General features: G+C 45.7%; 2 protein-coding genes across 9 annotated transcripts in view; one reads left to right on the forward strand and one right to left on the reverse strand.

Moving 5' to 3' along the window:
• Positions 1-6,167, forward strand: part of LOC118397263 (SID1 transmembrane family member 2-like) — a 21,745-nt gene extending 15,578 nt beyond the window's left edge. For all 3 annotated transcript variants that reach the window (XM_035791860.2, XM_035791859.2, XM_035791862.2), the window contains 7 exons: positions 679-787; positions 1,056-1,132; positions 1,701-1,747; positions 2,332-2,437; positions 3,988-4,098; positions 4,511-4,624; positions 4,858-6,167. In XM_035791860.2, coding sequence (XP_035647753.1) covers positions 679-787; positions 1,056-1,132; positions 1,701-1,747; positions 2,332-2,437; positions 3,988-4,098; positions 4,511-4,624; positions 4,858-4,920 — 627 coding nt within the window. In that variant the 3' untranslated portion in view covers positions 4,921-6,167. The remainder of the gene's footprint in view (positions 1-678; positions 788-1,055; positions 1,133-1,700; positions 1,748-2,331; positions 2,438-3,987; positions 4,099-4,510; positions 4,625-4,857) is intronic.
• Positions 6,033-23,909, reverse strand: part of LOC118397261 (centrosomal protein of 164 kDa-like) — a 24,447-nt gene continuing 6,570 nt past the window's right edge. For 4 of the 6 annotated variants that reach the window (XM_052467396.1, XM_035791853.2, XM_035791852.2 and 1 more), the window contains exons 7-28: positions 23,017-23,094; positions 22,632-22,736; positions 17,382-17,438; positions 17,195-17,272; positions 16,849-16,922; positions 16,204-16,644; positions 15,868-15,999; positions 15,260-15,455; positions 14,944-15,027; positions 14,669-14,791; positions 14,382-14,525; positions 14,151-14,234; positions 13,944-14,012; positions 13,619-13,878; positions 9,558-9,722; positions 9,247-9,445; positions 8,954-9,061; positions 7,949-8,063; positions 7,405-7,704; positions 7,171-7,243; positions 6,950-7,072; positions 6,033-6,859 (exon numbers count right to left, since the gene is read on the reverse strand). In XM_052467396.1, coding sequence (XP_052323356.1) covers positions 6,763-6,859; positions 6,950-7,072; positions 7,171-7,243; positions 7,405-7,704; positions 7,949-8,063; positions 8,954-9,061; positions 9,247-9,445; positions 9,558-9,722; positions 13,619-13,878; positions 13,944-14,012; positions 14,151-14,234; positions 14,382-14,525; positions 14,669-14,791; positions 14,944-15,027; positions 15,260-15,455; positions 15,868-15,999; positions 16,204-16,644; positions 16,849-16,922; positions 17,195-17,272; positions 17,382-17,438; positions 22,632-22,736; positions 23,017-23,094 — 3,105 coding nt within the window. In that variant the 3' untranslated portion in view covers positions 6,033-6,762. The remainder of the gene's footprint in view (positions 6,860-6,949; positions 7,073-7,170; positions 7,244-7,404; positions 7,705-7,948; positions 8,064-8,953; positions 9,062-9,246; positions 9,446-9,557; positions 9,723-13,618; positions 13,879-13,943; positions 14,013-14,150; positions 14,235-14,381; positions 14,526-14,668; positions 14,792-14,943; positions 15,028-15,259; positions 15,456-15,867; positions 16,000-16,203; positions 16,645-16,848; positions 16,923-17,194; positions 17,273-17,381; positions 17,439-22,631; positions 22,737-23,016; positions 23,095-23,909) is intronic. The other 2 variants (XM_035791850.2, XM_035791854.2) reach the window with 2 other exon arrangements.

The following is a 23,909-nucleotide window of genomic DNA, read 5'->3' on the forward strand; positions in this document are numbered from 1 at the left end:
GCCCAGGTGTCTTCCTTCTTTTTGACATTTGTGTTGTCTGTCTTTGTATCCTCCAGTACTTTACTAAATTCCTCCATCAGCCCCGACAACTTTTTTTTAATTTTTTATAAGCGGAGAAAATGTATCATCTTTGACGTGCCATGATCAGTTGGCTAGCGGACAAATAATAAATGGCTAAATAACGTTAAGTAATAGCAATAATAAATAATATTGTATGCTAACTAGCTTGGTTTATAAACTAGCTAGATATAGTAGCTAACAAATTAATTTTCTGTCTAGTACTGAAAAATAACAGATTTTATTTCAAATCAGCCAACCCATGAGAACCTTTCACGATGGAGTTGCAGTAGTTCCATTGTTATTGTTTTATAACAGAAATGTTGTGGCCTCATTTGACAAGTAGGCTAGCTACTTCGTTTCAACTCTCAAAATACATCATATATTGGTGTAACATGTCACTAATCATAATCATACTTTTAAAACCGTTAATTATAGATTTACTGATCCAGATTAAAAAAATTAAGTGGTACAACACATCTCTGAGTTAATTATAAACCTAGATTAGCTCTAATCCTAGATTAATTTAAACCATGTTGGTGCAACCCACCCATAGAATCATCATTCAGCAAGTGTAACATTCCTGATGGGTGTGTGTCTACCTGTGTGTGTTGTGTCCAGGTGTTTGGGAAGGGCAACATGGTGTTCTGGATCATCTTCTCTGTCCTCCACATCCTGGCCACCATGCTGCTCAGCACCCAGCTCTACTACATGGGTCGCTGGAGACTGGGTAAGGAGTCAATCAATCAATCACATTTATTTGTTATTTTTAAAAGCCCTTTTTTTTTTACATTGGCAGTTCTCACAAAGTCCTTTACAGATACCAACCCAAAATCCCAAGAGCAAGCAATGCAGAAGCACAGCTCGGAAAAACAACCTAGATGGAAGAAACCTAGGTGTAGGGGCTAGGAACAGGCCTGGGGTCAGGGTTAGCTTTTACCTTGTAATGTTACAGGGGCTATGGACGTGTCAGTCTATTCTACTTGTCTGTGTTTCAGATTCTGGCATCCTGCGCAGGATTGTGTATGTGATCTACACTGACTGTATCCGCCAGTGCAGTGGCCCCATGTATATTGTGAGTATACATCAGGGGAGAACTACTGCCCACTTATTGAAACCACAAAGGTTGACCGCGGTACTGCAGGTATTGTTTGCATAAACAGGATCCCCCATTATAGTGAATGGAAAAATATCAATCTTTGTGTAAAAAAAAATGTTTAGAAGGCAATCATGGTAGCAATAATTGCTCCTAATACACCCGATGTACAGTATGTCCTTGAACCAATTATTTTTTTAATCGCACACATAAGAAGTTATAAGGATAATTTATTTGCTAATGGCAGCCTGCAGTACCCTGGTCGGCCTTTACTCAAATTGAGGGGGCAGTACTTAGTTAGGCTGCAATGTCACTTCATGAAGCTCAAATTGTGTATTTACCATGACACACCATCTTAACAGCCTTCATTTGGCTTCAATATGCTATTGAGTGAATGGTTATACGTGATCGATGGCGTTGTCCATTCATATATATATATATATATACAGTAAATGGTAGACTATACATACACATACTGTATGGAGACTCACTCTGTCGCGAAAGATCTATAAATCCACAAGTAAATGTTTCTCTCTCTCTCTGTTAGGACCGAATGGTTCTGCTTGTGATGGGAAACATAGTGAACTGGTCTCTGTGAGTATTTCTTTCATTCACTCACTATCTTATTCAGACTGGACTGCCTTTACTGCAGTGTTCTATATATGTGATATCTTAATTTGATCACTTGTCGTAGAGCATTTTCCAGCGTGGCATGAAATGCTAATTGTAGTGTATTTAGGGTTTAAAAGGGCTTTAAAGTTTGTCATTTCCATTTTAAAATATGACTTGATGTGCCCTAACGAAAAATGTATCAACCCCTAAAAAAAATCTATTTAATATAATCCACGTAATAATGACAATTTCCTGTCGCCGCAGGATTTGTTTTCCTGCTGTGAGAAACGGGTTCAAATTAAGATGGCAGATCTGTACATTGTTTGACATCATCATGCAGTGTTTTTATATTATTATTATTATTATTTTTTTTACCAAAGGTCTTTCACAACTACTTTAAGTGATTAATGTCCCTTTCTGTCAATGTGATTTTATTGCGACCCACTCAGCCTGATGAGGCAAGGTATCCATTTAGTCTGTAGAATAGTCATTACTCACCCACAACCATGAGAGTAGAGTAGACATCTCATCATTGACATTGTGTGGTTGTTGTTCGGTCTGTCCAGGGCTGCCTATGGGCTACTAAAGACACCCAATGACTTTGCCTCTTACCTGCTGGCCATCGCCATCTGCAACCTGCTACTCTACTTTGCCTTCTACATCATCATGAAGGTAGGTGTGTGTGTGTGTGTGTGTGTGTTTGTTAACTTTCCATAAACAAATCTCACTCAAAAAAGACATGCCACAGTATATTTTAAGTCATTAACCCTCTAGACCCTGTCTAAGCTGGGGGAGGGAGTCTAAGCTAACATATGGAATTGTTTTAAGATGGTCATACCAAGAATCATTTAGCTATTTGATTTTGAACTTGAAGACCACGGATAGTCCCCCAAAAAATCTAACGGAAGTTTGTTCTGAAGTGTCTGTCCTATATCTGAGAGATATAAGATCAGGAAGCTATAATTTTGTTTTTAAAGGCATGTATTTATCCTTATATTTTATGCACTAAACTATCCCGATACTGTATATACTTCCATTATTGTTTTTTAACTGGTACCAGGGACCTTCAGGCAGTCTTGTGAGGCTTGTGGGCACCCTAGAGCAAAACGGAGAACACCATTGTGTTCGTGAGAGTTTAGTCTATAGAGTAGTCAATACGTTCGGACGCCACATACTTTTTTGTGAGAAGACCAATTTTCGGGATGTCGACCGGTCTGACTAACACCGCTCTCGCTCTGCCACATTTCACCGCGATATTGGCAGATGGGGTGGATTGAGATGCAGTCCATGCAAAGAAAATGATATCTCGATCTTAAACAGATTATGTTAATTATATTTCAGTGGGGGCACGGAAATTGTAGGCTAATGGTTAAAAAAAAATAGATAATAAATCGTATTTTAAATCCACTACAAAATAAAGATCTGTCAATCTGTGTGATTCGTAGGCAGCCCTTCTGCAGTTCCAATAGCTCCCAATTTCCTCCATATCCTCGTCAAAGAGCCACTGCTCGTCACTCCTCCCACACCAAAGCCCTAGTCCTCTCGTGTTCAGGGTCTCTCTCACTGTCACTCTGTAAAAGAGAGAACCTCGCCGCACCTCCCTGTACAAGTCGATCAGACTGCTCTCCTGCTCAGGCAGGTGCTGGCTGTTCTCAAGGAACATGGCCATGTGTCTGAGCTGGTTTTGTCCAGTACTGCTCATACTCCCACAGACTCAGGCTGCCCACTTCCACCTGTGCTGTCCATGATGCCATCCATGGTACACCCTGGTACACCATGGTACACCCTGGACAAATCGCTAGATGGAGTCGCTGATCCATTTCTCAATAATGAATCTTTCAAAAGCAGGAGCAAGTCACACTTCTAGTATTGAGGTTGTTGCCACCAAAACTGAGTTCCAAATCAACATTGGCATCTAACAACCAAACATTCTAAATTCACAACATTCCACTATAGTTGCTCTATTCAATTGTGATATCATCATAGTCAATGTATTTGTATGATTTAGAATCACCATGGGAATGAAAGGATTTGAAATCATGAATGACTTTAACTCTTAGCAACAGACATTCTAAATTCAAACATTCTACCAAATGTGCTTTGTTTGATTGTTGCCATATTCTAACAGTTTTGGATATAGAAAGTGCACATCTGACACATGAAACGACGTAGAACATATTCCGCGTGTACAATCACAGATGATGTTGTGTGTGTGTGTGTAGCTCCGCAGTGGTGAGAGGATCCAGTGCATGGCCATGGTGTGTATCCTCTTCACGGCCGTGGTGTGGGGCTTCGCTCTCTTCTTCTTCTTCCAGGGCCTCAGTACTTGGCAGGTCAGCACAACACACACACAATGACCTTACAGATCAGTGGCTTCCACCACACGTCAGCCTTACACACCCCCATGACAGGGTGTTTTCAGACCTCGGGGGACCCCCCCAGCCGTTCCATGTATTCAAACTGTTCCAGAGCTAACACACCTGATTCAACTAGTCCATCAAGTCCTTGTCTGTGTAGGTAAGTTGATTCAGGTATGCTAGTTCAGGTCTACAATAAAATAGTGAAAGTTTTAGGGGTCTCCGATGAGAAGTTTGGCAACTCCTGTCCCAGTGGGATTCATGGTATCTGTAGTACCACATTGAAAACATCACATGCTCACACACACCACATGCTATGGTCACATGACCCCAACATTCTCATGTCACTTTGGCTCTGACTGCTTTGTCCCCTCTCCCCCTGCCGTAGAAAACCCCTGCCGAGTCCCGGGAACACAACCGTGATTGCATCGTGCTCTCCTTCTTCGACGACCACGACATCTGGCACTTCCTGTCCTCCATTGCCATGTTTGGTTCCTTCCTGGTTAGTGTGTATGTGTGTGCACATCTCTGGGGAGGGCCATGTGGCACTCATTTCATAGTCTTATAAATTGGAGGGGAATACACAGATTTCACACCGTGGACATGGTTATTGCACACGTCATTCAGCAATAGATCATAAGTGGCTGAGCTTTGATGAAGACCCCATTCCTGACCCATACATACCCAGATAGTAACATCTTATATAGTGACTGACTCCTCTGCTTTCTCTGCCAGGTTCTCCTCACCATGGACGATGACTTGGACGATGTCCAGAGAGACAAGATTTTCGTCTTCTGAGAGCTACTCTCTGGCTCTGCCTTAACATTTATTGCTGGCCAGTAGTGACACATTGGCAACTGAGACACCCAATGGCATGTCTCCCTGACTGCAGGCGGGCTGGGCATCTCTCAGCCAATCAAAGAGCTGGGGAAGGACGGTGCGCCCTCCCCGGAGTTGGAATCTGTATGGACACTTGGCGTGCCAATCAATGAGTCTGGTTCACCAGGACATGCTGACATTTCTCCTTACTGCCATCCAAAACTACTGTAGTCGTTGTGTTTTCTTATTGCTGATAACCGTTTGAATTTAATTTATATTGCATCATTATTCACCTGCAACTCCATCAATGCATTTAAACGTGTATAGTGTGTGTGCGCCTGTGTATATATGATTGAGCATAAGTATATATGTGTGTGTGTGTGTGTGTGAGAACACTCCATGTCCAGTCTGTCTGTGGCCTTTAATGTTCTGATCATGCGCGTGGTTTGTATTTCTATGGCTGTCTGACACTGGATGGGTCTGTCCCAGAGAGATCAACGATTGTATTTTAATTACTAACTGCGGCAGGGTAGCCTCGTGGTTAGAGCGTTGGACTAGTAACCGGAAGGTTGCAAGTTCAAACCCCCAAGCTGACAAGGTACAAATCTGTCGTTCTGCCCCTGAACAGGCAGTTAACCCACTGTTCCTAGGCCGTCATTGAAAATAAGAATTTGTTCTTAACTGCCTAGTTAAATAAAAGTAAAGTTTAAAAAATAAACTAACTACGTCCTTAGCTGGTGAGAAAAATAGATTTTGCACTATGTGACTACTGAATAAAGTTTGTGTCCACGATGATAAAGGTGTAGTCTTCGCATTAGTACAATGTGTCTCTAGGTTTTGCATTTTAAGTAACTGACAAACAGGATGAAGAGGAAATCCAGATTTAAGGACCTGGGTTGTGTTCATTAGGCACTGAAACGGAAGTTACTGACAATCATGGAGAGACTACCTGAACTTGTCCAAGAAATTCTCATTTAAGTTGCAACACTTTCTGTTGGGTGTCCCAATGAATACAACACTGGTGATCACGTTTTAATGTAGACAAATTAAATACTGAAACATGAAAAAGAATGAAAGTTTGGCATTATGAATATACACCACTTTACATTTATTAAAACATTTCTTATAAAAAAATATGGTAAAAATGTCACGTCTATGCACAGTAAAACACTGGAAGAGTCCCTCTTACCAGAATTTCATAAAGACTGCGAATCCCTCACAAGTCATTGTCTTGCCCTTGTAGTGGTTATTATGGTATGGCTTGAACTTCTCACACAGTGGAATGAGTGATGCGTCTGTTGTACAACCTGATACCATGACAATGATCTTATGTCAGCTATCAACAGTATCTCACTCCAACCTCGAGATGTCTCTCCTAATAAAGTGAAGCACCTATTGTATGTGTAACAACTATGCAATCTGCTTTTGAAACATTTAAATAGCTAGAGGCCAAAAAATTGGGAAACAAACTGGTTTGTTGACTACGGGGCTATTGTCTCCATAATCCCAAGATATTCACCCTTGCATGCCAATGGAATAAAATGAGTCCACTGAAACACAATCACAGCTAAAGCGGAGTTCACCAGAAGACAGACGTCTTAATGTTTCTTACAGTAATCTGATATGTAAACCTGGTTGTAGAGGAATCCTAGCTCTGGTCCAGGGCGTTCCTCTAACGCCCTGGACCAGAGCTAGAGGGATCCCTGCATTACTCCAAGTTAATTTTAAAAACCCACCCCTGTCCTGAGCCCTTTTTCAGTAACAGTACATCTTTATCTGCTTGTTGATCCTTGCTCCGTATGTAACTCCACCCACCCCCCTTTAGTAATGGTACACTTTAATCTGGTTGTTGTCATCCAGGCTCAGCTGGACCAGTCCACTCATAGTTGGGGGGGTCCGATAACGTGTGAACAGAGGTCTGATGAAAACCTGTTAAGGACATTTACAAGACTGAACCAAGCTCCATTATAAAGTTGTGTAATGTGTGAGCATTTTTACACAAGGATACACACTGGGGTCTTTCCTGCGTGTCTCCAGCCATCTCTTGTTGCCGTCGATCAGACCCTGTAGCCTCTGGCCATCCATCTCCACCGACTTAGGCTGCATGGAGGACAGACTACGAGCCTGCTCGCTAACACAAACACACATGTCTTTAGTAACTTCCTTCAACAAGACAGACTACTGTGAAAGGGATGAGTGACGGTTATAACAAATAATTTCCCTATTTACCTTGCAGGACTGTACCCTGAATAAAGCGTATGTGTCCTCAAGGAACTGGTGGCTATGGACTCAATAGGAGCCCCTATGGAAGAAGGGACAAAGAGAAGTGAAGTCTTGTTAAACCAATAAACTAACTCCTCACCCTACCTGAAACTACACAGAACAGAGTTCTTCAGTCCACAGAACTAAATAGAATGCGTATTTAATATAACATATATGATATTGAATCTGGCTGAGATGTACCAGGGAAGAGCTTGGCCCAGCGGCTGTTGAGCAGGTCCTCAGAACCCAGTGGCTGGATGGAGGTGCTGTGAGGGGCCCACGCCCAGGAGGGCCCAGACAGAGGCATGGAGAGCTGTGAAAGAGGCATTGAGGTGGGGGTTCGGGGCTGGGAGAGGGGCAGGGGTAGGGGGAGAGGCTGGTAAGGGGTCTGGCGTTGGGTCAGGGAGCCCAGGGCCCCCAGGACTGTGCTGAGCTGGCCAGAGATGTGCTGGAGCGACTCAGCTAAGTGCTGCACCTTAGCCGGCACTGTGGGCTCCTCACCTGGAGAGGAGAGATAGAGAGGGAAAGACAAAGGGAGAGAGAGCGCAAGAGAGAAAGGGAGGCAATGTCAGAACACATGAAGAACAAGGGATGAGCTGTGAAAGAGAGGAAGGAGTGGGTGAAAGGGGGGAGGGAAAGGAGGAATAATAAAGAGGGAGAGAGAGTATGATAATATATGATAATAATTTGGCAGAGGAGGAGTACAGGCCTGCTATGAATGCTCCAGTATGTCTGTCTCTCTCACCAGGGCCATCAAGGCCATTGCTGACGCTGCTCATATCCGATTCAGTCACATCAAAGGCCACCTTCCTATCAGTCACCAGTCTGTCCTGGTCATCATAGTAGTGATGAGGGGAGACCTGGGCGAGATAAAGCAAGAGAAAAAACAAACTCCATACTTTTGTACTTGCCATTAACTCTAACACACGTTTTCTCTTACCATCATTGACTTCGCTGAAAGTTTAACTTACAATGACTGTGGTATGCGATTGTCTTACCTAACTACCGTAAATTAAGTTTCTCTGGATAGGAGTGTCTGCTAAATGACCAAAATGTTACGTAAAAATGTAAACGCGTACATACAGTGAGCGTTGCAAAACATCAGGAACACCTTCCTAATATTGAGTTGCACCACCTTTTGCCCTCAGAATAGCCTCAATTTGTCAGGGCATGGACTCTACAAGGTGCTGAAAACGTTTCCCAGGGATGTTGGCCCATGTTGACTCCAGTGCGTCGCACAGTTCTGTCATGTTGGCGGGATGTCCTTTGGGTGGTGGACCATTCTTGATACACACAGGAAATTGTTGAGCGTGAAAAATCCAGCAGCGATGCAGTTCTTGGCACACTCAAACCGGTGCGCCCGGCCCTTACTACCACACCCTGTTCAAAGGCACCTAAATATTTTGCCTTGCCCAGCAACCCCGTGAATGACACACATACACAATCCGTGTCTCAATTGTCTAATGGCTTAAAAATCCTTCTTTACCTGTCTCCTCCCCTTCATCTACACAGATTGAAGAGGATTTAACAAGTGACATCAATAAGGGATCACAGCTTTCACCTGGATTCACTTGGTCAGTCTGTGTCATGGAAAGAGCAGGTGTTCTTAATGTTTTGTCCATTCAGTGTACAGTGTGTTTATTAGCTATTCCAGTATGCCTAACGTTATGGGCATGGTATGTAGTACAGGTGGTGTACAGGGGGCAGGATATGTGGTATATAAACGTGTTATGGTGTACTACTAAGGCACCTCTTCAGCTACGGAGCTCTCTAGCTGTTGCAGTTTCTCCTCCTTCCTGCGTAGCAGCGAGTTCCCCCTCTTCACAGTCACCCTCAGCTCCTCCACGTCACTGGCCTCCTGAGGAAGAGAAGAGGAAACGAAAGAGAGAGACAGAGAGTGGGGGAAAGAGAGAGAGAGAAAAATGATCCAGGGACAGTTACACACGGAGGTCATGCATACTCTCTCACTTCATGAATGTTCGACAAGGGCACTAGGGCCGGGTGTAGGAGTCTATATGGGATAAGGAAGGGAGTCACACTTACACGCACCTGCTGCAGGTTCCTGTACATCTCCTGTGTGGCCTGGGCGTGGCTGGTGGTGTTGGGGTACTGAGAGGAGCTGGACTGGGCCTGAGCTGCCTGCAGTGCTGCCTGTCTCTCACTCAGACGACCACTCTCCTTCTCCAGGAAGCGCCGGGCTTTCTGCAGGGACAGCCCCTCAGAGGAGATATACTGACGCAAGCTGGGAGAGGGAAGAGAGAGAGAAGCACACACACACACACATAGTTAGTCAGGATTGAAGGGTTCAACATGTATGCTCTCACACACACACACACACACACACACACACATACTCATCCAAGACAGGAGGTTCTTTCAGATCTTCCACATGCAGCACTTTCTCCCGTCCAGCAGTAGAGGGCGGTGCCTCGCTATCCTTCTCCTCCTTCCTCGCCTCCTCCTCCTCTGTTCTGTCCAGTCTAGTAGTAGGCCTCTTGATCTCACTCTGCTCCAAATCACTGCAATAAAATCACATGTTAGTAACTGAAATAGTACTGACATTGGAATAACATTGAACCTTCAGTAGGACTAAGGTGACCTGCCTAAATGACTACCGACTCGTAGCAAACACATCTGTAGCCATGAAGTGTTTCGAAAAGGATGGTCATGGCTCACATCAACACCATTGTCCCAGAAACCCTAGACCCACTCCAATTTGCATACCGCCCTAACAGATCCACAGATGATGCAATCTCTATTGCACTCCACACTGCCCTTTCCCACCTGGACAAAAGGAGCACGTATGTGAGAATGCTGTTCATTGACTACAGCTCAGCGTTCAACACCATAGTGACCTCAAAGCTCATCAATAAGCTAAGGACCCTGGGACTAGAGGTCGACCGATTATGATTTTTCAACGCCGATACAGATTATTAGAGGACCAAAAAAAGCTGATACCGATTAAATCGGCAGATTTATTTATATATATATTTATAATAATGAGAATTACAACAATACTGAATGAACACTTATTTTAACTTAATATAATACAGAAATAAAATCTATTTAGTCTCAAATAAATAATGAAACATGCTCAATTGTGGTTTAAATAATGCAAAAACACAGTGTTGGAGAAGAAAGTAAAAGTTCAATATGTGTCATGTAAAAAAGCTCATGTTTAAGTTCCTTCCTCAGAACATATGAAACCTGGTGGTTCAATATTCCCAGTTCTTCAATATTCCCAGTTAAGAAGTTTTAGGTTGTAGTTGAATTTACAATTATTTCACTTAATATTTCCTGTATCACAATTCCAGTGGGTCAGAAGTTTACATGCACGAACTTGACCTTTAAACAGCTTGGAAAATTCTAGAAGACGATGACATGGCTTTAGAAGCTTCTGATAGGCTAATTGACATCATTTGAGTCAATTGGAGGTGTACCTGTATATGTATTTCAAGGCCTACATTCAAACTCAGTGTCTCTTTGCTTGAAATAATGGGAAAATCGAAAGAAAACAGCCAAGAATTCAGAAAAAAACGATAGACCTCCACAAGTCTGGTTCATCCTTGGAAGCAATTTCCGAACACCTGAAGGTACCAAATTCATCTGTACAAACAATGGTACACAAGTATAAACACCATGGGACCACGCAGCCGCCATACAGCTCAGGAAGGAGATGTGTTCTGTCTCCTAGAGATGAACGTACTTTGGTGCGAAAAGTGAAAATCAATCCCAAAACAACAGCAAAGGACATTGTGAAGATGCTGGAGGAAACAGGTACAAAAGTATCTATATCCACAGTAAAACAAGTCCTATATCGACATAACCTGAAAGGCCGCTCAGCAAGGAAGAAGCCACTGCTCCAAAACCGCCATAAAAAAGCCAGACTAAGTTTTGCAACTGCAAATGAGGACAAAGATTGTACTTTTTGGAGAAATGTCCTCTGGTCTGATGAAACAAAAATAGAACTGTTTGGTCATAATGACCATCGTTATGTTTGGAGGAAAAAGGGGGAAGCTTGCAAGCCGAAGAACACCATCTCAACCGTGAAGCACGGGGGTGGCAGCATCATGTTGCGAGGGTGCTTTGTTGCAAGAGGGACTGGTGCACTTCACAAAATAGATGGCCTTATGAGGAAGGAAAATGATGTCTTGATGTTGCTTCAATATATCTACATCAGTCAGGAAGTTAAAGCTTGGTCGCAAATGGGTCTTCCAAATGGACAGTGACCCCAAGCATACTTTCAAAGTTGTGGCAAAATGGCTTAAGGACAACAAAGTCAAGATATTGGAATCGCCATTACAAAGCCCTAACCTCAATTCTATAGAAATGTTGTGGGTAGAACTAAAAAAAGTGTGTGCGAGCAAGGAGGCCTACAAACCTGACTCAGTTACACCAGCTCTGTCAGGAGGAATGGGCCAACATTCACCAACTTATTGTACCAAATACTAATTGAGTGTATGTAAACTTCTGACCCAACGGGAATGTGATGAAATAAATAATTCTCTCAACTATTATTCTGACATTTCACATTTCACATTCTTAAAATAAAGTGGTGATCCTAACTGACCCCAGGTAGGGAATTTTTACTAGGATTAAATGTCAGAATTTAAACTGAGTTTAAATGTATTTGGCTAAGGTGTATGTAAACTTCCGACTTCAACTGTACATTTGTGCAACGATTGTGCTTTTGTTAAATCATCACCGATTTGGCGAAGTAGGCTGTTATTTGATGATGAATTAACAGGTACCGCATTGATTATATGCAACGCAGGACAAGCTAGTTAACCTAGTAATATCATCAACCATGTGTAGTTAACTAGTGATTATGTGAAGATTGATTGTTTTTTTATAAGATAAGTTTAATGCTAGCTAGCAACTGACCTTGGCTCCTTGCTGCACTCGCGTAACAGGTGGTCAGCCTGCCACGCAGTTTCCTCATGGAATGCAATGTAATCGGTAATCAGCGCCCAAAAATGCCGATTACCAATTGCTATGAAAACTTGAAATCAGCCGACCTCTTCCTGGGACTAAACACCTCCCTCTGCAACTGGATCCTGGATTTCCTGACGGGCCGCCCCCAGGTGGTAAGGGTAGGTAACAACACCCACCACACTGATCCTCAACACAGGGGCCCCTCAGGGGTGTGTCCTCAGTCCCCTCCTATACTCCCTGTTCACTCATGACTGCACAGCAAGGCACGACACCAACACCATCATTAAGTTTGCCAATGACACAACAGTGGTAGGCCTGATCACAGACAATGACGAGACAGCCTATAGGGAGGAGGTCAGAGACCTGGCCATGTGGTGCAAGGACAACAACCTCTCCCTCAACATGATCAAGACAAAGGAGATGATTGTGGATTACAGAAAAAGGAGGACCGAGCACGCCCCCATTCTCATCGACGGGGCTGTCGTGGAGCAGGTTGAGAGCTTCAAGTTCCTTGGTGTCCACATCACCAACAAACTAACATGGTCCAAGCACACCAAGACACTTGTGAAGAGGGCACTACAAAACTTATTCCCCCTCAGTAGACTGAACATATTTGGCATGGGTCCTCAGATCCTCATAAGGTTTACAGCTGCACCATCGAGAGCATCCTGACGAGTTGCATCACTGCCTGGTATGGCAACTGCTCGGCCTCCGACCGAAAGCCAGAGGGTAGTGTGTACAGACCAGTACAGCACTGGGGCCAAGCTTCCTGCCATCCAGGACCTCTATACCAGGCGGTGTCAGAGGAAGGCCCTAAAAAGTGTCAAAGACTCCAGCCACCCTAGTCATAGACTATTCTCTCTGCAACCGCACGGCAAGCGGTACCGGAGCGCCAAGTCTAAGTCCGAGAGGCTTCTAAACAGCTTCTACCCCCAAGCCATAAGACTCCTGTGGCTACTCAGACTATTTGCATTGCACCCCCCCCACCCCCTCTTTTACACCGCTGCTACTCTGTTATTATCTATGCATAGTCACTTTAATAACTCTACCTACATGTGCATATTACCTCAATTACCTCGACTAACTGGTGCGCCCGCACATTGACTATATACAGGGGGTACTGGTACAGAGTCTCTCTATTGTTATTTTACTGCTGCACTTTAATTACTTGTTCCTTTTATTTCTTATTTTTATTCATATTTTTTTGACTGCATTGTTGGTTAAGGGCTTGTAAGTAAGCATTTCACTGAAAGGTCGACATCTGTTGTATTCGGCGCATGTGACTAATGCAATTTGATTTGATGACTAGATCAACCGCTTGACAAATAGCTCAGTGGTCTGGCAAGCTAGACATGAAGTCTCCCACTAAGTCTGAAAGACATGCTACTGTCAGTTGCAAGTTGACAATAAAACAGGAGTGAACGGAGGTTGACCCGAACTAACAGGCCAGGTGTGTGTGTGTGTGTTGGTGTGTGTGTACCTGACTCTGCGGCACAGCCGATCACAGCGCTCCTGCAGCAGCTCCACCTTGCTCTCTAACCGGTCCCGCTCCTCCTTCATCCTCCTGCTCTCCTCCTTCGCTTTGTCCCTCTCCTCCCTAATTGTCTCCAACTCGTCTCTCACTTTGGTCCTCTCCTCCCTCGCTCTCTCCGCCTCCTGCCTCGCCCTGTCCCTCTGTCCTTCCACCCGCTCCAGATCCTCTCTCAGTCCATCTCTCTCCTGCATGACTCCAGGCAGAGCCTGAAAACATTACAGGCTTAAAATCTACAGCATGAGGGGTAGTGACGATGATGATGAATCCTCACCTCTATTCCTCTGTCTATCTCATCCTCTTCATCCCCAAGCTGCTGCCGCCTCTTCTTCAAATTCGCTGCCTGAAAGGTGCATCTCCTTTAATCAACAGCGCCCAACCACACACATACAGTTCATTCCATTCCATAGCCTAGGCCATCCCTAAGTCTTCCAGGTAGTCATGAATACACATATCAGTGCAACAGTGATTGATTGACTACCTGGGTCTTCAGTATTGCCTCCTGGGTCTTCAGTTCTCTGGCTCTCAGCTCCAGCTTGTCCCCCAGCTCCTGAATCCCTGCCTCCTAAGGGATGACATAGGTGTTTGGAGATGATACACGGTGTGTGTGTATATATATATATATATATATATATATATATATATATATATGTGTGTGTGTGTGTGTGTGTGTGTGTGTTCGTGCCGCACGTGTGTGTCTCTCTGTCCTCACCTTGCGTGTGTGCGTCTGGCGGGTCTTGGAGAGCTGGGAGTCTAGCTGTGTACGGAGTCTCTCCAGCTGGGCGCTGTGGGTGGCCAGCAGGCGATCTCTCTCCTCCTGCAGGGCACACAGCAACTGCTCCCTTTGGACAGCCTCCTGGAGGACAAACGCACACAAACATGCAGATGCATCCAGACACACAGACACACACACAAACAGACACACACACAGACACAAATAGATAATGAGTTAGCAGCAGGCCTGTTACAAGAAGCTGTGACCCTTGAACTGTGTCTCACCTGGTCCAGATAATTGTCTCTGATTGAGTTGAGTTCTCTGTGGTGGTCGTCTTTGAGCTGCTCCAGCTTCCTGCCGTGGTCACGCTGCACTTCCTCCCTCACTTCCTGGAGCACGTCTCCCAACTGGACCAAGACAGTGAGTGGGAGGGATACATAATGTCACAACACTTTATAGGGTTTAGACTGACACTGTTATGGTAATATGTCGTCAGTGAGATGAGGGGCTAAACGTTTGTGTACCAAAGGTGGGAAGTAGTGTGTGTGTTCTCTATCACCTCTTTTTGGTACTCTGCTAGATGTTGCTCTGGGCTACGAGGGCTCTTCAACTCCCTCCGCCTCTCACTGGCACTGCTTCTCCCCTAAGACAACAACACACTGTCTTCAACCATCATCAGTGTGACACACACACCACACTATCCTAGACTCCCTCCACGCATTCCCCACACAAAAACTCAAACACATGAGTCCAGACAGTACACATTCAGTTGTTTCAAGTACACGTGTGTATTGGAAGGCCCTTCTCCTATACCTCCACCCCTCCCTTCTCCGACCCCCACCTCCCCCTCCCACCTCCCCTTCCCCGACCCCCACCTCCTGTTTGAGGGAGTCGAGTTGCTCCTCCCGCTCCCCAAGCAGTCTCCGCTTCTCCGCATGTAGCTCCTCCTCTGACTCCTCCCTCAGTCGCTGTAGGTCCCGCCTCCTCTGGGCCTCTATCCTCTCTCGCTCCGCCTCTCTCTCCGCCTCCAGGGTGGCACGCAGCTGCCTCAGCATCGCCTCGCCCTCCTCCCTGATAAAAACAACAAACACACGCGAACGTAGCAAGCACGCACACAGAATCATTTCCTAGCTCAAATATTTTTTGGGTCTTGTTTTTCTCCAGTGGCCAAGCGGTATGGTATACCTACTGTATGTGTAGTAAGAATGTATTGCCTTAGCACAGAATAGTTATGTGAAGTAGTGTCATATTCATATGGCTATGGTCGCTGGGCGTGTGATCTAAGGGTCACTGGAGCACTCCAGGGCGATAGCTGTCATGCGAATAAGAGTGTGTGTGTGTGTGTGTGTGTGTGTGTGTGTGTGTGTGTGTGTGTGTGTGTGTGTGTGTGTGTGTGTGTGTGTGTGTGTGTGTGTGTGTGTGTGTGTGTGTGTGTGTGCTTAAAGCAGATGGATGAATTGTAGAGAGAGATGAGATGAGTCACCTAACGTTGCGTTGCTGGTTCTCTCTCTCCCTCCGGGCCATCTCCCTCAGCTCCAGTAGCCTGCTTTCAGACTCCACACTCAGCCTGTTCTCCTCTTCCCTCCCCTTACTCTGGAGCCTCTCCCTCAGGCTCCTGGAAGACCGGTCAGGACCAGAACACACACATAGCAGCGGGTGAGATAAGCAGCACTGTCACACAGCACTAAGCATCAACACTGAGTCATATCCTCTCACTATCGCAGGGAGCATCACAGCTCACAAATAATACTATAAAAGTGGACATTAGTGGAGATTGAGGGAGGTTGACCACTCTGTGGCCTGCTGCTTGGATGCCTACCTGACCCTCTCTTCGCTCTCCTCCTTCAGCCTCTGTTCCTCCTCTTCCTCCTCCCGCCTCAGCTCCTCCTGGAGTAGGCGCACCTTCTCCAGCCTCTCACGTAGCGCATGCTCCTTCTCCTCCTCTATCTCCCTCTCAGTCTCCCTCCTCTCCTTGTCCCTCTCCTCCTCCTGGGCCCTTCTGCTGTCCGCCCCCTGTCTGGGGGCTTCCTCCTTGTAGTGGTTGTGAGGGCTCCTAACTAGGCGGCCTCTGGAGGTGTCAGGCCGCTTGACCCCCTGGACCCCCGGCACCCCTAGGCTGGCGCTGGTGCTAACCCCCTCAGCCCGCGGCCGGGGCTCCGGCTCAGAATGGGAGGACCCTGTGTCCTGTTGGGATTCACTGGACTGGCTGGGGTGCCTGTCCTCCATTGCTGGATCCTCTCTGCCTGCAGCTTGAAGACGCCTGCAGAGTGGAGGCCGGGAGGGAGGGAGGGAAGTCAGATAAATGATTTGGCTCAGCTCTAGACTGCAGATCTGTACGAGAGACATACTACTGCAGCAGTGACAGTGACAATAGGCTTGTATCCCAATGTGTGTTTCAAATTCAGAGAGGACATTCTACTGAAGTATGGGCATTTATCAGAATCAGAAAGTCTTATCTGCCAACCTCTCTGCAGCTTCTGCCCTCTTCCTCCGTTCCTTCTCCTCTGCCGCACTGACTTTCACTTTGCCCTCTTCATCCTGCGGAGTATTTTTTTTTATAGATGAATAGCAAATGCTAACATCTAACTCCACGTGGCATGATGTGAGTGTTACTCTCAAAATAAAACAACGGTACAAACTGTGCCTACAGACTCTACAGAGAACCACTGTGACTGAGAACATCCAAGTGAGGAAGGAGAGACTGTAGCTGAGGAGGAAGGAAGTGAAGAGGAGAGCCAGGATGAAGAGGGGCGAGCGAGGGAGAAAAAGAAAAGAGAGGAAGAGGAGGAGAGGAGGAGAAAGTGTGGTACCTGCAAGAGTGGACTAACAGCAGGGGAGAGATCCTTCAGGTCCAGGACTGTCTCTGACAACTTGGAGCCAAAACCAGACTAAAGGGAAAATGGAACAGAACACTATTAGTGTTTACTAAACACACCCCTTGATAATATCTGTTTAAATGTTACATTACAAAGCATGTTGTCAAGCCATAGAAAGTACCCTGAGGTCCTTGGTGGAGGAGGAGGCCACCTCCATGTGCTCGCTGGCCTCGGACTGCTGATGTAAACACACACTCAGTCACCGACAGGAAGCATAGTGCCACCGTATCACCTCGACAGACAGACAGACAGACAGTGCCCTGCGAAAGTATTCGGCCCCCTTGAACTTTGCAACCTTTTGCCATATTTCAGGCTTCAAACATAAAGATATAAAACTGTATTTTTTTTGTGAAGAATCAACAACAAGTGGGACACAATCATGAAGTGGAACGACATTTATTGGATATTTCAAACTTTTTTAACAAACCAAAAACTGAGAAATTGGGCGTGCAAAATTATTCAGCCCCCTTTTGTAGCGCCACCTTTTGCTGCGATGACAGCTGTAAGTCGCTTGGGGTGTCTCTATCAGTTTTGCACATCGAGAGACTGAAAATTTTTCCCATTCCTCCTTGCAAAACAGCTCGAGCTCAGTGAGGTTGGATGGAGAGCATTTGTGAACAGCAGTTTGCAGTTCTTTCCACAGATTCTCGATTGGATTCAGGTCTGGACTTTGACTTGGCCATTCTAACACCTGGATATGTTTATTTTTGAACCATTCCATTGTAGATTTCGCTTTATGTTTTGGATCATCGTCTTGTTGGAAGACAAATCTCCGTCCCAGTCTCAGGTCTTTTGCAGACTCCATCAGGTTTTCTTCCAGAATGGTCCTGTATTTGGCTCCATCCATCTTCCCATCAATTTTAACCATCTTCCCTGTCCCTGCTGAAGAAAAGCAGGCCCAAACCATGATGCTGCCACCACCATGTTTGACAGTGGGGATGATGTGTTCAGGGTGATGAGCTGTGTTGCTTTTACGCCAAACATAACGTTTTGCATTGTTGCCAAAAAGTTCAATTTTGGTTTCATCTGACCAGAGCACCTTCTTCCACATGTTTGGTGTGTCTCCCAGGTGGCTTGTGGCAAACTTTAAACGACACTTTTTATGGATATCTTTAAGAAATGGCTTTCTTCTTGCCACTCTTCCATAAAGGCCAGATTTGTGCAATATACGACTGATTGTTGTCCTATGGACAGAGTCTCCCACCTCAGCTGTAGATCTCTGCAGTTCATCCAGAGTGATCATGGGCCTCTTGGCTGCATCTCTGATCAGTCTTCTCCTTGTATGAGCTGAAAGTTTAGAGGGACGGCCAGGTCTTGGTAGATTTGCAGTGGTCTGATACTCCTTCCATTTCAATATTATCGCTTGCACAGCGCTCCTTGGGATGTTTAAAGCTTGGGAAATCTTTTTGTATCCAAATCTGGCTTTAAACTTCTTCACAACAGTATCTCGGACCTGCCTGGTGTGTTCCTTGTTCTTCATGATGCTCTCTGCGCTTTTAACGGACCTCTGAGACTATCACAGTGCAGGTGCATTTATACGGAGACTTGATTACACACAGGTGGATTGTATTTATCATCATTTATCATTTAGGTCAACATTAGATCATTCAGAGATCCTCACTGAACTTCTGGAGAGTTTGCTGCACTGAAAGTAAAGGGGCTGAATAATTTTGCACGCCCAATTTTTCAGTTTTTGATTTGTTGAAAAAGTTTGAAATATCCAATAAATGTCGTTCCACTTCATGATTGTGTCCCACTTGTTGTTGATTCTTCACAAAAAAAATACAGTTTTATATCTTTATGTTTGAAGCCTGAAATGTGGCAAAAGGTCGCAAAGTTCAAGGGGGCTGAATACTTTCGCAAGGCACTGTATGCTGCCATTCTCAGCAATACACACCCAGTCACACAGGAGGACACACAGCAACTATGAAGGCTCTCGTAGTAGGGCAATGCAAGTACAGCAGCAAAGGGACAATACACTAGTCAACAGCACAGAGCAGCCATCCCATGGCTTGATAAGCAAAGCTTGGGAAGACAAGCGTCAAAGAGTCAGACAAAATACCCATACCACGCAAACACATGGCTGATCAAGCAAGTAGTAGAGACAGAGAAACAAAGGCTACAGTACTGCAAGTTTGGAATGAGAGGACAGGTCTGCCTTGGGGGCTGTCTGATAGGGTAGGGGTGCTGTCTGAGAGGGTGGGGCTGCCTTGGGGGCTGTCAGAGGGGGTGGGGCTGCCAGAGAAGGTTGGGCTGCCTTGGGGGCTAGATGAAAGGATTAAAGTGCCTTGGTGGTAGACTTAGAGGATGGGGCCACAAAGTGGGCTGTTTGAGACGATAGGGCTGGCTAGGAGGCTGACAGAGGATGGGGCTGCCTTGGGTATGGCTGAGAGGATAGGGCTGCCTATAGGTTTGTCTGAGAGGATAGGGCTGCCTAGAGGTTTGTCTGAGATGATATGGCTGCCAAGAGGTTTGTCTGAGAGGATAGCGCTGCCTTTGGGGCTGGAGAAGAGGATGGGACTGCCTATGGGGCTGGCTGACAGGGTGGGGCTGCAGTGCTCAGCTCTGGAGGAAGAGGGATGGAGGAAAAACTGGCAACAAGGGGACCAGAATATTCCAATCCAGTCCTCAGGGGCTGAAGTGTTAGAAGCCCAATGGCTGGAGGTTTACTGGACGGGCAAAAATATGGGAGGGAGACCATGGGGGGCTGGATTCACCAGGGTTGGGACTTGGGACACACACAGCCCCTCAGGGAGTGGATTGGTGTCTCCTTTGACTGAGAGAGGGGCGAGGTGCATGCAGAGGGGGAGCACACAGGGCAGGGGCCACGACATGGTCAAAGCACACCAAACCCCTACCTCTGCTGGTAGAGGGCTTTGTTTGGGTACATTCTTCTTCTCCCCCACATACACCTCCATGTTGTCACTTCGTTTAAGGTCCGCTATCTTCTTCTTCTGCCCCAGTGACCTAACTTGGACCGTTTGTGGTTCAAATCTCTCGATTACTTTGTCTGAGCTTGTGGATGTTTTTGGTTTCGGTGAGGCTTGCACTTCTTCCACCACCTCATCACTGTCTTCTTCAAGTTTGTCTCCTTCCTTTTCTTTTCGTTCGCTTTTGATGCACCCCTCCACCTCCTCCTCACTGCTCTCCATGCCTTCACTAGCTCGTTTTTCACTCGGCGAGCATCTCTCCAAGACTTTGTCACTTTCCTCCACTTCCTCGCTTTTCACACACCTCTCCAACACCTCACTCTCACCCTCTTCTTCCACCTCTTCTTCACTTTTCACACACCTCTCCAACACCTCAATCTCACCCTCCTCTTTACCCTCTTCTTCACTTTTCACACACCTCCCCAACACCTCACTCTCACCCTCTTCTTTACCCTCTTCTTCCACCTCTTCCTCACTTTTCACACACCTCTCTACCACCCCACTCTCACCCTCCTCTTTTTCCCTTTTCACACATCTCTCTACCACCTCACTCTCACCCTCCTCTTCTTCACTTTTCACACATCCCTCTACCACCTCACTCTCACCCTCCTCGTCCACCTCTTCTTCACTTTTCACACACCTCTCTACCACCTCACTCTCACCCTCCTCTTCTTCACTTTTCACACATCCCTCTACCACCTCACTCTCACCCTCCTCGTCCACCTCTTCTTCACTTTTCACACATCTCTCTACCACCTCACTCTCACCCTCCTCAGCCTCCTCTTTGCCTTCCTCCTCTTTCAACCACCTCTCAAACACTTCATCACTATCCTCATGTCCCTTTGCCTCATCGCCCTCCTCTTTCTTCCCCTCTACACTGTCTCTGACAGTCTCTCCCTTCTTTTCCACATGTTTGCTTTTCAAATCTCTCTCCCCCACTATCTCACTTTCCTCTTCATCGCCTCCTTCCATCTCTTTCAAATATCTCTCTACTACCTCATCACTCTCTTCCTCCTGTTCCCCCTCTTTTTCCTCTCCTTCTTCCTCACTTGTATTGCATCTGTCAACTCCCTCATCACTCTCTTCTGCTTTTTGTTCTCTCTCACTTTTAACACCGCTCTCAACCAGCTCATTTCTTTCTTCTACCTGTTTATCAAGTTCTTCATTTTTAACACATTGCTCTACTACCTCATCCCTCTCTTCTTGCTCTCCAAGATATCTCTCTATCTTTTCATCACTTCCTTGTTCTTCCTCCTTTGTATTTACTTTTTCCACACTTTTCTCAACTATGTCACCAGTCCCCTCTTCCTCCCCTTCCTCACTTTTTACACACCTCTTTATAACCTCATCACTTTGCTCCTCTGCCTCCTCCAACTTTTCTACACACTCTACCTCCTCAGTGACCTCAGCTCCAACGTCCTTGCCCTCCTCCTCCTCTCCTTTCTTCTTCTCACTCGCTTGTCCCTCTTCTCCCTGGTTCTCCTCTTCACCTCCTTCCTCCTCAACCACACTCTCTCCATCCTCTCCCCACCCCTCCTCATAATCTTCCTCCTCCTCTCCACTGTCTCTAGTTTTAGCATGCTGGGGGTCTGGGGTAGGGGGGCAGGAGGGGAGGTGGCGTCCACGAAGGGAGTCCTGGGTTGGAAGAGGAGGATGGTGGCACCCGGAGAGAAAGAGAGGGAAGGCGTGCATAGACAAACACAAAAAGAAAGTAGGGGGACAAAATATTGTGACAAGGAGAAGACACAGGGACCTGAGCAGCATGCAAACCACTCACGCATTCCATAGGTAGAGGTAATCGAAAGAGAACAGTCATCTCAACAACAACAAACAACACAGAGAAGTGTGACAAAATCAGAGGAAGTACACAGTTAAACACACACACACAGAGAAAGAACTAAGACTAAAGGGGAGGGGTGATCAAATGAACGACTCAGACGGCAAAGCAATAACAGTGACAGTATGAGGACAAGAGGACCAACAGAAAGAAACAGTGGCAGCCGTGACCATAGCACAGCTCCCACTGACACAGCAGCTACAGAACCAGGAAGAGATCGAGACAAGAACCGAAACACGTGTTTAGAGTCACACACACACACACACTTATGAGAGTTGATAAATTACAAAGATTTTATGTCTCAATGAATGAACAGGCCTACATCGTTTCCCAATGATAGCTTACACTTTCCATCCCTCAAGCGTTGGTTTTGGTTCAAGGCAATCAATCTAGTACACAAGAGCAGTTCTATCTAGGTCTGCATCTTGCGATCTGATAGCATAGTCATGAGTTTGAGACGGTTCAATATATCTAAGTGTGTAGTTTAAACTACTAGAAAGTCCTACAACGGACTTACACGGCAGGATTGACAGTGGGATGAAAAGAGAGAAAGAGACAGCGAGAGACATAATAGATTGAGCCACATCAGTAGTGTTGATGTTACCTGTTGAGGGGGGGGCTCAGGGCTGTGCTCTCCAGACAGGGCCAGGTCCCGTAGCTCTGCTTCTGTCCTCTCCTCTGGTGGGGCCACTCCACTGGCCTCGCTGTCCTGTTAGAAACACAACACACACAGAGAGGTTTTCTAATGTAATAATGACACGGACTTGTCTGCACTGGTATCACTGATGGAGTTGAAAGTAGGTGAAAAGTCCTAAGGGGTTTATGCTGTAAAATAGACATTTTCAGGGAAATGGTTCACAGTTGAAGGTGAGTGGTAGGTGTGCTATGTAATGTTATGAGCATGGTATGTGTTCTGGTATAAGTGTGGAATGACTCCTATTTGATGTTCTTGCGCTGTGTTGTTGTGCATGGTGAAGAAGGGGGTGTACCTCATACTGCAGCCCTCCTCCCAACGCATCCAAGTCCAGGTGCAAGTTCTGTAACAGTCTGGCCGAGCCAAGAGGACTCTGCAAACAGCATCACAGTAATACATCTAACTTACAGCGGCTTGCAAAAGTATTCACCCCCCTTGGCATTTTTCCTATAACCTCGAATTAAAATGTATTTTTTGTGGGGGGTTTGTAATCATTTGATTTATACAACATGCCTAGCACTTTTAAGATGCAAAATGTTTTTTCTTGTGAAACAAACAAGAAAACAGAAAACTTCAGCGTGCATAACTATTCACGCCCCCCAAAGTCAATAGTTTGAAGAGCCACCATTTTCAGCAATTACAGCTGCAAGTCTCTTGGGGTATGTCTCTATAAGCTTGGCACATGTAGCCACTGGGATTTTGTCCATTCTTCAAGGCAAAACTGCTCCAGTTTGATGGGTTCCGCTGGTGTCCTGCAATCTTTAAGTCATACCACAGATTCTCAATTGGACTGAGGTCTGGGCTTTGACTAGGCCATTCCAAGACATTTAAATTTTTCCCCTTAAACCACTCGAGTGTTGCATTATCAGTATCCTTAGGGTCATTGTCCTGCTGGAACCTCCGTCCCAGTCTCAAATCTCTGGAAGACTGAAATAGGTTTCCTTCAAGAATTTCCCTGTAATTAGCGCCATCCATCATTCCTTCAATTCTGTCCAGTTTCCCAGTCCCTGACGATGAAAAACATCCCCACAGCATGATGCTGGATGGTGTTCTCAGGTTGATGAGAGATGTTGGGTTTGCACCAGACATTTTTCCTTGATGGCCAAAATGCTACATTTTAGTCTCATCTGACCAGAGTACCTTCTTCTATATGTATGGGGAGTTTCCCACAAGCCTTGTTTGCTTATT

Source organism: Oncorhynchus keta, chromosome 18 (genome assembly GCF_023373465.1).
Source record: "Oncorhynchus keta strain PuntledgeMale-10-30-2019 chromosome 18, Oket_V2, whole genome shotgun sequence".
NCBI lineage: Eukaryota > Metazoa > Chordata > Actinopteri > Salmoniformes > Salmonidae > Oncorhynchus > Oncorhynchus keta.